Source organism: Talpa occidentalis, unplaced genomic scaffold (genome assembly GCF_014898055.3).
Source record: "Talpa occidentalis isolate TD23 unplaced genomic scaffold, MPIMG_talOcc4v2.1 talOcc4.12, whole genome shotgun sequence".
Lineage (NCBI taxonomy): Eukaryota > Metazoa > Chordata > Mammalia > Eulipotyphla > Talpidae > Talpa > Talpa occidentalis.
In genome coordinates this window covers 54,086,804-54,101,783 of record NW_023601212.1, presented here as the reverse complement: position 1 = coordinate 54,101,783, position 14,980 = coordinate 54,086,804, and the positions used below count along the sequence as shown (strand labels likewise).

Genomic DNA, 14,980 nt, shown 5'->3' with positions numbered 1-14,980 from the left:
AATGGGCATGTTATTTTTCTTATACATTGAAATTATTTATGTTTTAAAAATAGCAAGTATGTATTGCTTTTAATTTTAAAAAATAAAATAAACACTCATGAGTACATAGTAATAGTATGATGACAATGTGAAAAGACAATGGTTACACATGGGGAAAAAAACATGACAAAGCTTTGGGTCAGTGTATCATTCCTATTTTTCCTCTTGTAAAATTTTTCTTTCTTTAATGAACAGGCATTTCTTTAATGAGCAGGCATTACTTTAACGAAATATAAATTTTAAAATTCTAAATTTTTCTTTTTATAACTCACACATAAGAGAGCTACAAAACCACTATTAATACTGAAGTTCTTCAATTAGATGCAACTACAGTTCATGATAAAGAGTTCCTGATGGTACGTTCTGGATCATGCATACCTTTTAATCCAATTAAATTAATGTGATGTGCTGACTTTCTGAATACATTTAAAAGGATAAATAGTCCTTTCAATGCAGAGGTAAAGAACAGACATTGCTCTAGCACAGAGTCAAAGCCAAGTGAACTACAAAGCACACTTGGGTGTTCACTGTGCAATAAAAGTTCCAAATTTTAAAGTTTTATGTGTAATAGAAAACAGGTGGGGTGAGTGTGCACCTGACAGTCGGGGGATTTTTCAACAGCTGTGTGGTGCACCTCCCGTATGTGATCATGCCATGGGAAGGGGCTGTGGCTTTTGCTTTTCAGATGGCATTTTTTTCGCTACAGGTTTAAAGTCTCTAGGTCCCATATAACAAATCACTTTTCATATTAGGATCTGAATTTTAAACTATGTCACTAGACAGTTTGAAGCATTTTCTAACATCTTGTCACGTCAAAAACATAATTACGCATCTTTGTGCTAACATGTGCAATTTAAAAGCAGCAGTCAAGAAGCAGTACCAATAAAATATGGTTTATCTGACAAAAGAACAAATATCCTTGTTGTTTAGGGTCCCTTCTCATTTCTCAGTCTTCCAAGCTGAATGAATGGGACCCTGTGAATCCCATAGGGTGTCCATTCAGAGGTCTCATAAATTATGACCTGCATCCACACTGGACACCTGCCCCTTTTTAACTGAAGTCATTTCTGTCGACTTATATAACTGACTATAAATAATTCTTGGGTTGGAGGGCCTTCCTGGTGGCGCTGCGGTTGAGCGCTGGGTTGCGAAGCTGCCCGCAGGCTCTGCAGCGCCGGTTCGTTCCCCGGCTGCTCCCCGGCCACCGGAGGTGGGTCCCACATGGCGCGCAGACCTCTCCTGCCGCCCGCTGCTCCCTCAGCAGTGTATTTCGGTCCTTCTGCCTGCTCTGCTCCCCGCTCTGGCTCTGGTGAATTCTCTCACCCTCCCTCGCTTCTGACTGTACCCAGTGCTTGTATAAACAAATAAATAAATAAATCTTTAAAAAATAATAATTCTTGGGTTGGAACAGGTTGGAATTTGGAGGGAAGGAACCTCTAGTATTGATAGCCTTTGAAAGTTAGTCATTTAATTCATCAAAAAAAATTGAAGTCCAGAGAGGCTACATGATGTGTCACAACAAAAATTTATTAAGCTCACAACTGAGCCTAGAACTAAGGCCTCGTCTTCCTTTCTTCATTGTTGTTCTTACTGCAAGACCTTTCATTGTTTAAGTAAACCAAAGTCACTTCTGGAATACATCACCCTAACACAAACATTTCACACGCAGCATCTCTGATGTATAGGTGACTATAAATATAAAAATGATTACCTCAAAAATATCAAAACTATTTATACAACATGAACATGTTGTTTTCTTTGGTAGAAACTGTCAGCAAAATTTAGTAAGAGTTACACAAACTTATTAAAAAGTGCTTGGAAAAGTATATACAACAAGGCTCTTTAAATAAGGGAGGCTCACTAAATGTAAAATCAGTGGGTATCAATAAATACACAGGAGATTTCTTTCTTCAGTTAGACCAAAAACAGGAAAGAAAAACAAAAGTATGATATATGGTATATCACTTACTCCCTGAGTAAGAAGAAAGCACATTAGCATAGAGTTGTAGATCAAAATGTATTCTTTTTGGAGCAACATTACTTGAATACCTACTGATGTCACATAAACTTGTGATATATAAATTCCTACTCTGAGTTTAATCTCATTTCCCAAATCTGCTCTCTTCCTGATTCCTCTCTTCAGTTTCCCTTACCTAGAACCCAGAGGTATCTGTATATAAATACTGTCTGGCTGAATGAAATAATATTGAACTAACACAGGTACTTTTGTTTTAAATTAAAATTATCATTATTACTTCCTTCTCTTTTATAGAATTGCCATTAGCATTTACTGAAATCAGGCACTGCCAGCAGACCACTAGAAAGTAAAAACAGGTCTTCTTTTTCTTTTTTTTTTAAATGACCTTTTTTATTTTTATTTTTTTAAGATTTATTTATTTATTTATACAAGCACTGGGTACAGTCAGAAGCACGGGAGGGTGAGAGAATTCACCAGAGCCAGAGGGGAGAGCAGAGCAGGCAGAAGGACCGAAGTACACTGCTGAGGGGAGCAGCGGGTGGCAGGAGAGGTCTGCGCGCCATGTGGGACCCTCCTCAGGTAGCCGGGGAGCAGCCGCGGATCGAACTGGCACTGCAGAGGCTGCGGGCAGCTTCGCAACCCAGCGCTCAACCACTGCACCACCGGGGAGGCCCAAGAACAGGTTTTCAAAAGAGGGTGATAAACAATGAATAAAAAAATCCTAAAATAATCAGTTGAATCATATAACTGAATATGGTTTACCTCTCAACTCTAGAAGGACTACAACATTTTAAAGGATGGACTTGATTTAAAATACTTCTTTCAAAGAATGTACTTTACAAAGCTTTTCAGATATTAGAAAATTAACTTTTTGGATTCTATTTCCAATTAGACCAACTAACAGTTTTCAATACATTACTGTGTGTAATTTATAAGCATTACCTTGCAAAAATAGTAAGTATAATGTTTAAGATCAAGAATATATGTTTTATTACAAGGCACCATTCTTCAGAAAAGGAGTGTTCTTCAGGAAAGGATCCTTTGAAAAAGAATCAATTACAAAAACAACAACAACAACAACAAAAAACCCTACAAATTACTTAGAAGATACATAATTGAGGAATTATTAACCTTACCAAAAATGTGTCACCTAGCAATATCAGAGCAGTATTATGAACTGGCTAGAAATTAAGAGTGTCCAATCCAAATGCTCATGCTATAGATGGGCTCCTGGGGTCCAAAAAGGTTACTGCCCATTAAAATGTGCATTTATTTATAAACAATTCCGATTTATGTATATGGAAAGGCAACCAGCAAATAAAACAAGGAACAAGGAATATTTAAATTTCTGCGATAATCTATCATTTGAAATAATTTCAAAAGGAAATCACACGATACAAAGTCTTTGGCAAACACACACTAAGGTTCCTGCCTAAGATGACTCTTAAAAAGCCATATGTTAGCACTGGTATGATCCCAAGTCTTTTTATTCAAGGAAGCTGCTTTCTAGTACATATGTTAGAGACAGCTGGTTCTCTTACATCTAGTTATGCTAATCAAATGGCTTAGCTATATAGTTTCAAAACACAAAATATATACTAATGATAAAGGTTTTACTTAGATACTTTCACTTAGGTTTTTTCGAAACAGGTATTACCTATGCAATTTAAGAATAAAGATCTGTTCACTTGGATTGGTTTTTTTACACTCTGGTAGATGGTTGCTAGCTCTGCATACTCCCGAAAGGCTGTCAAGCAGTTGTATATGGAAATGTCAGTAACATGGGTTGCAAGAGTTCCAGAAGCAATTCAGATGGTGGAAGAGGCCGCCATCCAAACCTAGCAAGTCACTCTTCAACAATGCAAATTGATTACCGATCAATCAGGAAACCAAACGGTTTCTGTAACAGTTAAGTTTCCCTTTTGTCCAGAAACACAGTGTACAAAGAAATAAGGGAGAAAAAAGGCAACTGGTTTGAAGGAAAAAGTAGTATGGATAAATAGGACAATATCATTAAAGTAACTGCCCAAAGTTCATAGTCTCATATTTGCTTTAACAATACTAAAAACAGATTTCTATTTTTTTAATCAGAGAAATTATATATGGCATTTAATTCATACTAAAAAGTGACCTGAGAGTTGACATATTAGTTTACAATGAAGCAAAGAATTCTAAGAAACTTGGCTATTTTTACGAAATAACACAATAAAAATCATGTTCCTTACCCTGACAACTTGCCGAGTACTGGTGATGAAGGCTTTTCTTATACCGAGCTCGGTTGCATCAAGGTTGAATTTTCTAGGATTTGCTTCAACTATGCGTGGGTCAAAAAGTCAAGGTAAAGTAACCACATCATTACCAGCCTATCATCACCAGCCTAACAACCAACATTGTGCTAAACCAGTCTGGTAGGCAACCAAGAAAATGTTGCCCAAGCTTTCCGAAAACACGGTCAACTTGACAATTAATGATTCTCGAACTTTCTCTGCTGCAGTTACATGAGGATCCTTATGACCCAAAGAGGAGACCTGCCAGGTTACATTACGAACAGCTCTATCTGGCTATCAGACAGCTACTGAACTATGGCCAAGGCTGTGTGGGGCTGTTGCACATGCCTGTTGGCACTTTAGTATCTCTTCCTTTTCGTCTCTAGGTCACTGTCCCCAAGACTTTTTCTTTTTCTTTTTTTTAAAGATTTATTTATTTTTATACAAGAACTGGGGGACAGGCCAGAGGCACAGGAGGGTGAGAAGATTCACCAGAGACAGAGGTGGCAGCAGAACAGGCAGACGGACAGAAATACACTGCTGAGAGGAGCAGCGGGAGAGACAGGAGAGGTCTGCTGCCCCATGTTGGTATCTCCCTGGCCAGCTGGGAATCGAACCCGCATTGCAGAGGCTGCGGACAGGTTCACAGCGCTGTGCTTAACCTGCTGTGCCACAGGGGAGGCCCCTCCACCAAGCCTTTTTCATTTGCCACAACAAACCACTTCCACTGATGCCACAAAGCTAACTCTGCTTCTTAAGAAATGAAGGCTTCTGCAGGGAAGCTTCCCTGATGACCCCATCCTGGTCCTGTCACCAGACACAAGGTTCTCTGTACTTTTATCTCTTAGTCCGTAAGCACGTATTTGTGTTATTATTTGATTAATGTCTGTCTCCCTCCCCGTTTCCCTCTATTACTCCCCACCTCTGCCATAAATTCCATCAGGGTTGGTACCCTGTTTTGCTTATCAATCTACTCTCAGTAATTAATAAAATGTCCACTACATAGCACTCAATAAATATTTGCTGAATGAATGAAGAAAATCCATTAACAATTCTTGTCCTCTTTATCTTACAATTTCTCTCCATTCTCTCCTCTCTTATCTCAAGAGAAAAAGTAGCTTCCTGTAAGTATGCTTTTGACCCCACCCCTCACATATTTTGTCCCACTAACTAACTTTAGAAAACATACTTGACTTTTAATTATTTAAAAGGTCACCAGGACATTATGATTAGTAGAAATTATCCACACATCAACTGCTTGAGAACCTATGCTGACTAAGGAGTGTGCCTGACAAAAGCTGGTTTCCTTGATGTTTTATCATATTTAGAACAAAAAAACAGAACTCGGAACCTGGAACTGGCCTATCTTCCATCTAGTTTTGGTTAAATGGGATTTCCAGTTCACAAAAGGCCATATAATTCAGCTCTTACAGTTCTCTGGTTCATCGGTCGAATCAGTGGGTTGGCAAATAGCAAGACTTAGCATAAAGATCTGGAGTTGCAGGATACAAGCTGCTTTTCAATGCACATTGGCATTGTAACATTACTTCAGAAAAAAACAGCCTATTATTGGATCTTCTTTTGATCGCTAATGAATAGTGTATAACACTGGCCTATCTATACCTCTTATGCAATAATATCTGTGGCACTTCTACAAAAGCTTACTATGTCTTAGGCACTATTTTAAATTGTTTACCTGTTTAACTTCCCATAATCCTACTAAGTAGGTAGTGCTGTTATCCTAAATTCCAAGTAGGGAGAAAACTGAAGCAGAGTCATGTGCCCAAAGTCACAGTCTCTAGGACAGCCAAGACTTGAACCCTGGCAGTCCAACTCAGAGCCTGAGTTCATAACCACTGTGCTACATGGCTGGATCTGTCAGGCACCACAGAAGAGTTTGGTTACTTTAGCTTGCTGGGAATTATTTTAAATGTGTCATGGTACAAAGAAGAACAGTATCAATCAATTATTGTTTGATGTAGCTGTGTCACCTGGATAAAAACTTGTCTGTCTGTCTGTGTACCCCCAAGTAGTACAAACACCACAGAAAAGGATATTGATGGTTTCGTCAAGGTCCTCAAGATCCCACTCTATGCTTCGGAGGTTGTTTCTCAGCTCGTTGGTGGTCCAGTCGATTTCTTCCCTTGTTGCTGTGGAAGGATCCTGGAGGAGCTCTGTCCATCTCTGGAACAGTCCCTGGGCAGTGTTGACTGCTTTCTGTACCTCTCTGAAGTCAAGGGGAAGAGGAGAAATCAGACATCATATTCCGTGAACAAGTTACTGCAGGACCTAGAAGTCAACATTCACCATCACACCATTCTCAGCGATTACCACTCCCAAAAGTACTTTTAAGTTTTTATAGAAGGCTCTACAAGGACAAATGTCAAAGTCCAAAACTTCAAAAAGTCTGAGCATTATGTTCTCATTGATGTTCAGGAAAAATCTGCCGTTATTTAAGCAGTTATAAAATCAAGTTTGTTTGAAAAGGGCAAAATTTAATTTTTCTCCATATAGCCTATATATGAAAGTAGTGTAAGCAGCAATCCTACCGATTAACCAAAGGGCCATTTACATCTCCATATGCTTCTATTTGGTGCAACAGTAATTTATACCAAGATGGAAAAGTACTAAAGCTGCTTCTCTTTTCTTGGGCTGGAGTACAAAAAATGGGGAGGAAGAGTTACTTATACATAGCTAGTCTTTTTTATTAAGATTTATTTATTTATGCATACAAGAACTGGAGTGTAAGCCAGAGGTGGGGGGGGGGGTGAGAGGATTCACCAGACAGAGTGGGGAACAGAACAGTCAGATCTACTGAAATACACTGCTGAAGGGAGCAGCAGGTGAGACAGGAGAGGTCTGCTGCGCCATGTGTGTAGCTCCCTGGCTGGGGAATCAAACTCATGCTGCAATGGCTGGTGATAGCTTGATAGCTCTGCCTTTAACTGCTGCGCCACCAGGGAGATCGTCCTACATAGCTAGTCTTTTAAAGGTTAAGTATTTTAATCTGAGACATTAAAAAAAAAACCTCATTTGATTTCCAAATATTATTAGCTTTAATTGTATCTACTTTCCTGGATTTAAGCAATGCTATATATAAGATTAGTGTGTTCTTGTTTAGAGAGTAAGGCCAGGCCATTGAGTGCTTTGATTTAGGTTTTAAAAACCCCCTCTCGATAGGGGGCGGAGCAACATGGCGGCGAGGAGACACTGCGAGTAAGATCTCCCATTAAAAAAAGTGAATAGGGAGGAAAAGCGGCAGGTCCCAGTGAGAACTGGGACACGGAAGATAAACGGGTGACGCCAGCGAACTGCCCGAAGAAGAAACTGGCCATAAAAGAGGACGAGAAGGGAGGGAAGCGCAGAACCCTGCTCCCCTCCCCCGCCCACAGAGGCGGCACTCTCCGACCAGCAGAGAGGAGGAAACAACAAACCAAAACGGCCCACAAGAACAAACGACGCAGCAAGCGGGACTGTGCGTGGAAAGGAACTATTGCAGCCACCACACCCCGTGAACGGGAGCTGAGGCGAACCCTGCAGGATCCGCCGCGGCGGTGAGCGAACGGCTCCGGGCGCCATTAGAGAAGAACAAAGACCCCGGGAGACGCGCACACAGCCCGGGCTGCCGGTAAGCCTGCGCGGGAAAGCGGCGCATTCGGCATGCACTTGAAAAGTAAGTGCACACCTGGATCGCAGCTGCCCAGGTCCCCGCGCCTGCGACCTAGGCTTGCGGGGAGACGACCTAGGCTTGCGGGGAGACGCACGGAGGTCCTCACTGAGGTGAAGGTCCCTCCCTGAGTGAGCAGGAACCAGGCGCCCAGGCACGGGAGCTGTGCAAAAGGCGCCATTCCCGCGCCACTGAACTGGGCTACAGCCCGCGTCCTGGAACTGAGGGCTTTGAACTGAGACCCGAGGCACGAAAATTCGGGGCGTGGTTTCTCCACGACGGTGGGGCACAAGGCAGACACAGCACCCCAAAGCTGTTGAGGTGTACCCTACCATTCCCGCTCTGTTCGCTGTCCCACGGGTGGGGGGAGGCGAAAAACAGCCCCCAAGGACAATAGGAGAGATCTCTGGCGCCACCTAGCGACCAGGAAAAAAAAAGTCACTAACACCCTATAAAACAGGACATTTCTTAAGACTGCTTGAAAAGGGCAGAAGGTTTCTGGAGGACCCAGTGGCCAGCCGGGAAGTTATTCCACGCCAGGCCCCTTCCGACCAGCAGTCTGAGCCCACAGAGGGAGCAGGCACCCACGTCCGGGGCAGACCGGGTGCGCAGAAGAGTGTGCCTGAAACCGGAGGCGCAGGGACTGCATCCCGCTTCGCCATTTGAGAACAGGGACATTTCTTCAGTAAAAACTGCCTAAAACCAGCAGAAAGCTCCCCCAGAAGACAGACATGGCTCCTGGAAGAGCCAGAGGGGAGCGGAGAAGTTCACCCAAGATGTCAGTCAGTCCGAGCAACACAGTGTCCCAACGCATACGACAAATTAGAAAACAGACAGTAGGGAGTAGAAGAACCACACGCAACCTAAAAACTCCTCAGGAAAGAAGCACACCACAAAAAGAAAACCACTCCCCAGATTGCAACGACAGCAACTTGGAAGAACTTCTGAGCCTTCCAGAAAGAGAATTTAAAATTGCCATGATTAAAAAAGTGATAGATCAGAAGAAGGAAATTGAGTCCCTAAAGAGGGAAGTAAGAGAAATGCAGGAGATCAAAGAATTAATGGAGGAACTAAAGAACTCTGGGAAAAGCAATGAAAGCAGAATAGATGAAATGGAAGAACGAATAAGTAATCTTGAAGACACAGAAATAAAAAGAACCAAAACAGAAAAGGAAAGAGAAGTACGAAGGAAAAAGAATGAAGAAAGACTTCGGGAACTATCTGACTCCATGAGGAAAGGAAATATAAGAGTTATAGGAATACCAGAAGGAGAAGAGAGAGAAGTAGGAACAGAGAAAATATTCATGGATATAATTGAAGAGAACTTCCCAAATGAGAAGAAGGAGCTGAAAATTGATATACAAGAAGCAAGAAGAACACCAAACTTCCACGACGAAAGGAAAAACACAGCAAGACACATAATAGTAAAGCTCCCAAGAATCCAGGACAAGGAAAAAATAATGAAGCTGACAAGAGGGAAGAAACAGATAACATTCAAAGGAAAGCCAATCAGGCTGACATCAGACTTCTCTGAAGAAACACTACGGGCAAGGAGAGAGTGGAGGGACATAGTCAACAGACTCCAAGAAAACAGATGCCAACCAAGAATACTCTATCCCGCAAAGCTCTCTTTCTTCCATGAAGAAAGAATATGGACCTTCCCAGACAAAGAGAAACTCCGGAATTTCATTGCGACTAAACCCCCACTCCAAAAAATACTACAAGGAATCCTAAAGCCAGAACCTCAGAGGGACGAATAACAACGAAAGAAGAAAAAAAAAAAAGTTATCAAAAGAATAAATAAATAAAATCAAAGGAAAGACAAACATAATGGCAAATACAGATGCTAACATATCAATATTAACTCTAAATGTAAATGGACTAAACTCTTCAATAAAAAGACACAGAGTTGCAGCCTGGATTAAGAAACAAAACCCAACCTTTTGCTGTCTCCAGGAAACACATTTAGCTACAAAAGATAAAAATAGGCTCAAAGTCAAAGGATGGAAAACAATCCTACAAGCAAATGGGCCAAAAAAGAAAGCAGGAACAGCTATACTTATATCAGATAAAACAGACTTCAAACTCAAAAAAATAAAAAGAGACCCCAATGGTCACTACATTATGATTAAGGGGACAATACTTCAAGAAGAAATAACACTCATTAACATATACTCACCAAACGAAAGAGCACCAAAATATATCAGACAACTGTTGTCCTCTCTGAAAACAGACATCAGAGAAAACACATATGTAGTGGGAGACTTCAACACACCACTATCAACAATGGATAGATCAACAAGACAAAAAATAAGTAAAGAAACTAAAGCTCTAAATAAGGACCTAGAGCATTTGGCTTAACAGACATCTATAGAACACTAAACCCAAAAAAAACGGAGTACACATTTTTTTCAAGCGCACACGGATCATTCTCCAGATCGATCACATACTGGGGCACAAGACAAACATCAACAGATACACCAAGATTGAAATCATACCAACCATCTTTTCTGACCACGAAGGCATCAAACTAGAAATAAATCATAAAAAGAAGGCAAGGAACTATCCTACCTCATGGAGATTAAAAGCCACACTACTGGAAGACCACTGGACTAACGAGGAGATCAAAGAAGAAATTAAAAAAATTCTTTGAATTGAATGACAAGGAGGACACCAATATCCTAAATGTATGGGATGCAGCAAAAGCAGTAATAAGAGGAAAATATATAGCAATAGAAGCTCACATCAAAAAACAAGAAAGAACTCAAAGAAACAACCTAATCTCGAAGCTCAAAGATCTAGAAAAAGAACAACAAAAAAACCCCAGAACCAGTAGAAGAAAAGAAATAATAAAAACCAAAGCAGAAATAAATGAAATTGAAACTAAAAAAACAATCCAAAAGATCAATGAAACCAAGAGCTGGTTCTTTGAAAAAATAAATAAAATAGACAAACCCCTAGCCAGGCTCACAAAGGAAAAAAGGGAGAAAGCACAAATACACAGAATCATAAATGAAAGAGGAGAAATCACAACGGACACAGCAGAAATCAAAAGAATAATCAGTAACTACTATGAACAGTTATATGGAAACAAGTTCAACAATCTAGAGGAGATGGACAAATTCCTACAACTCTACAATCACCCAAAGCTAGATAAAGAAGAAATAGAACACCTAAAACAGACCAATTACAAGCAGCGAAATTGAAATGGTAATTAAAAACCTCCCCAAAAACAAAAGCCCAGGACCTGATGGATTTACAAATGAATTCTACCAAACATTCAGAGACGAATTAGTGCCTATCCTTCACAAACTCTTCCAAAAAATTGAGAAGGAAGGGACAATACCAAACACGTTCTATGAAGCCAACATTACACTAATACCAAAACCGAATAAGGACAACACAAAAAAGGAAAACTATAGGCCAATCTCCCTAATGAACACTGATGCAAAAATCCTCAATAAAATTTTAGCTATCAGAATCCAACAATGTATCCATAAGATAATTCACCACGACCAAGTTGGATTCATTCCAGGGGCACAAGGATGGTTTAACATCCGAAAATCAATCAACGTTATCCAACACATCAACAAAAAAGAAATAAAAAAATAATGATAATATCAATAGATGCTGAGAAAGCTTTCGACAAAGTGCAACACCCATTCATGATAAAAGCCCTTGAAATTCTTGGGATACAAGGAACATACCTCAACATCATAAAGGCCATGTATGACAAGCCAACAGCCAGTATCATTCTCAATGGTGAAAAGCTGAAAGCAATTCCATTAAGATCTGGAACAAGACAAGGATGTCCACTCTCACCACTGCTTTTCAATATAATACTGGAAGTCCTAGCCAGAGCAATAAGACAAGAGAAAGACATCCAAGGAATCCAAATAGGAAAAGAAGAAGTCAAACTATCACTATTTGCAGATGATATGATAATATACATAGAGAACCCCAAATCTCCACAGAAAAACTAATTCAACTCATCAATCAATTCAGTAAAGTGGCAGGATACAAAATCAACACGCAAAAGTCAGTAGCCTTCCTATACACAAACAATAAATCTGAAGAAGAAGAAATCAAAAAAACCACCCCTTTTATTATCGAAACAAAAAAAATCAAATATTTGGGAATAAATCTAACAAAAGAGGTAAAGGACCTTTACAAAGAAAACTATAAAACACTGTTAAAAGAAATAGAAGAAGACACAAAGAAATGGAAAGACATCCCCTGCTCATGGATTGGAAGAATAAACATATTAAAAATGGCCATCCTACCAAAAGCAATATACAGATTCAATGCTATTCCAATCAAAATCTCAATGGCATTCTTCAAAGAAATAGAACAATTATTGATGAAATTCATATGGAATCACCAAAAACCCCGAATAGCCAAAGCTCTACTGAAAAAAAAAGAAGGAAATGGAGGCATCACACTCCCAGACTTCAAACTATACTACAAAGCCATAATCATCAAAACTGCATGGTATTGGAACAAGAACAGACATACAGACCAATGGAATCGAATAGAAAATCCAGAAATAAACCCACAGATTTATGGTCAACTAATCTTTGACAAAGGAGCAAAGAATATGCATTGGAGCAAAGAAAGTTTGTTCAATAAATGGTGCTGGGAAAACTGGGTCGCTACATGCAAAAGAATGAAGCTTGACCACTACCTCACACCATACACAAAAATCAACTCAAAATGGATTAAAGAACTAGACATAAGACCTGAAACCATAAAATACATAGAAGGAAATATAGGCGAAACACTACGGGATTTGCACATCAAAGACATCTTTACAGACACATCACCCAAAGCAGTGATAGTGAAGAGAAAGATAAACAGCTGGGACTACATCAAATTAAAGAGCTTCTGCACAGCAAAAGAGACAATAACAAAAACAAAGAGAAACCCCACCAACTGGGAGAACATTTTTGCACCCAACACTAATGATAAAGGACTGATCACAAAAATCTGCAAAGAGCTGATGAGACTCAGCAACAACAAAGAAAATAACCCATCAAAAAATGGGCAGAAGAGCTAAAAAGAAACTTCTCTGAAGAGGAAATGCAAATGGCCAACAGACATATGAAAAAATGTTCAACATCACTTGTAATCAGGGAAATGCAAATCAAAACTACCATGAGATACCATCTCACACCAGTGAGAATGGCACATATTAAAAAAACTAGCAACAACAAATGTTGGCGAGGATGTGGAGAAAAAGGAACTCTTGTGCACTGTTGGTGGGAGTGCAAACTGGTCCAACCACTATGGAGAGCTGTGTGGAGATTTCTGGACCTACTAAACATAGAGCTTCCATATGATCCAGCAATTCCACTCCTAGGTATTTACCCAAAGGACACAGAAACATCAATTCCAAAGAGCACCTGCACTCCTATGTTTATAGCAGCACTGTTTACAATAGCTAAGCTTTGGAAACAACCCAAATGCCCAAAAATAGATGACTGGATCAAGAAGATGTGGTACATATATACCATGGAATATTACTCAGCATTCAAAAAAGATAAACACATGCAATTTGCAGCAACATGGATGGCACTGGAAGGGATCATGCTCAGCGAAATAAGCCAAAAAGAAAAAGAAAAATACCGGATGGTCTCACTCATAGCAGGAATCTAGAAAACTTAAATAAGGGACCAGGAAAATGAATATAAGAAAGTGAAAATCAAAATCAACAAAAAACTATGAACCAGAGACACTTTTTGGGGGTGGGGGGCGGGAGGGGAAGGATTGGGGTCAGAATGGGGCGTTTGCAATTGTATGGGGGAATATAAAAATAAAATTTAATATTTAAAAAAAAAAAAATCCACTTAGTATTTTTATTGTTATAATCATGTGGTAATATAAAATGGTAATTTTGAAGGTCTCCTATGTCTCTACTGGGATGAGCCAAGTATATATGTTAATTTTATTTGAAAAAAAATAAGGAAAAGATAAAAGAGATACAAAAATAAAGTCAATAAGAAAATTTTACAATACTAAATTTTTACAATAGCTGTATTGATATATAATTCAAAAAAATAAAATTAACCTTTTTAAAGTGAAAAAAAAAAAAAAAACAACCCCCTCTCTCCACCTCCACTATGCCAATATACACAATTTAAGTGTTATAATCTAACACCATTACAAATAAAGATCAAAAAAGAAATCATTTTATAATCATATGGAATCTTATTTACAACCAATATAAACTTTATGCTCCTAATCTAAGAGATCTGTTTTGAACCTTCCATGATTACTTATAACCAATTCTTTTGGATGTCTAATCAGGTGATTGTTGTCTGTGGCTTAAAGATATAAATTGCATGCAACCGATTCCCTCTGACACTGCAAGTACCAGAAGAGAAAGCACTAGGAAAATGTAAGAAGGTGACTTATAATATGTCAGCCTAAAAGATTAGTGTTAAATAGAAAACATAGTTATTGGGCCCAGAATGAATAAATCATTAAGCTACATGAAACTACCAGAGTTGCTCATACCCCACTGATGAGTAAGGTAAGTCCTCTCATTGTTCTCCTCCTGTCAGCAGCTAGTCTTTTCAGTGTCAACAAGAAAAACTCTAGTCATGAAAACAAGGGGAATAAGTGAGAGGGTTGTAAATCCACTATCTTTGCTCTTTGGAGATTTCTGGAGGATTTAGCAGTGAAAGAAGTACACTTCTCATAAAACGAGGAACTTGGTCAAATGTCATCTATGATAATAGAAGACAGTTGAAGAGATATCTATAATGATGCCCCATTTTAAGAATATAAAATTGATCAATTATGTACAGTAAATATGAATTCCTTCTTGGGAATTAGAAGTCTCACCTAAGAAGCCTCAGACTAGGGCATGACACTTTCTCCACCACCAGACACAGGTAGGATGTAGGAATAAAATTCTCTGAGGTTACAAACTTTTTTGACCTCAAGCTTTTTTGCACTCTTCAGCATTACAGACACCAAAGGACCTAGACTAAGCGAGCTATATCTATTGCCATTTACCATATTACA

The 14,980-nt window shown here is 39.3% G+C and overlaps 1 protein-coding gene and 1 non-coding gene across 2 annotated transcripts in view; both read right to left on the bottom strand.

The window, feature by feature from the left end:
• Positions 1-14,980, bottom strand: part of STX6 (syntaxin 6) — a 45,569-nt gene that overhangs the window by 16,156 nt on the left and 14,433 nt on the right. The window contains exons 2-3 of the mRNA XM_037506345.2: positions 6,342-6,511; positions 4,243-4,337 (exon numbers count right to left, since the gene is read on the bottom strand). Of these exons, the coding sequence (XP_037362242.1) occupies positions 4,243-4,337; positions 6,342-6,511 (265 nt within the window). The remainder of the gene's footprint in view (positions 1-4,242; positions 4,338-6,341; positions 6,512-14,980) is intronic.
• Positions 441-574, bottom strand: LOC119242447 (small nucleolar RNA SNORA22). The gene has a single exon (XR_005124458.1). It is a non-coding gene; the product is annotated as a small nucleolar RNA SNORA22 (small nucleolar RNA).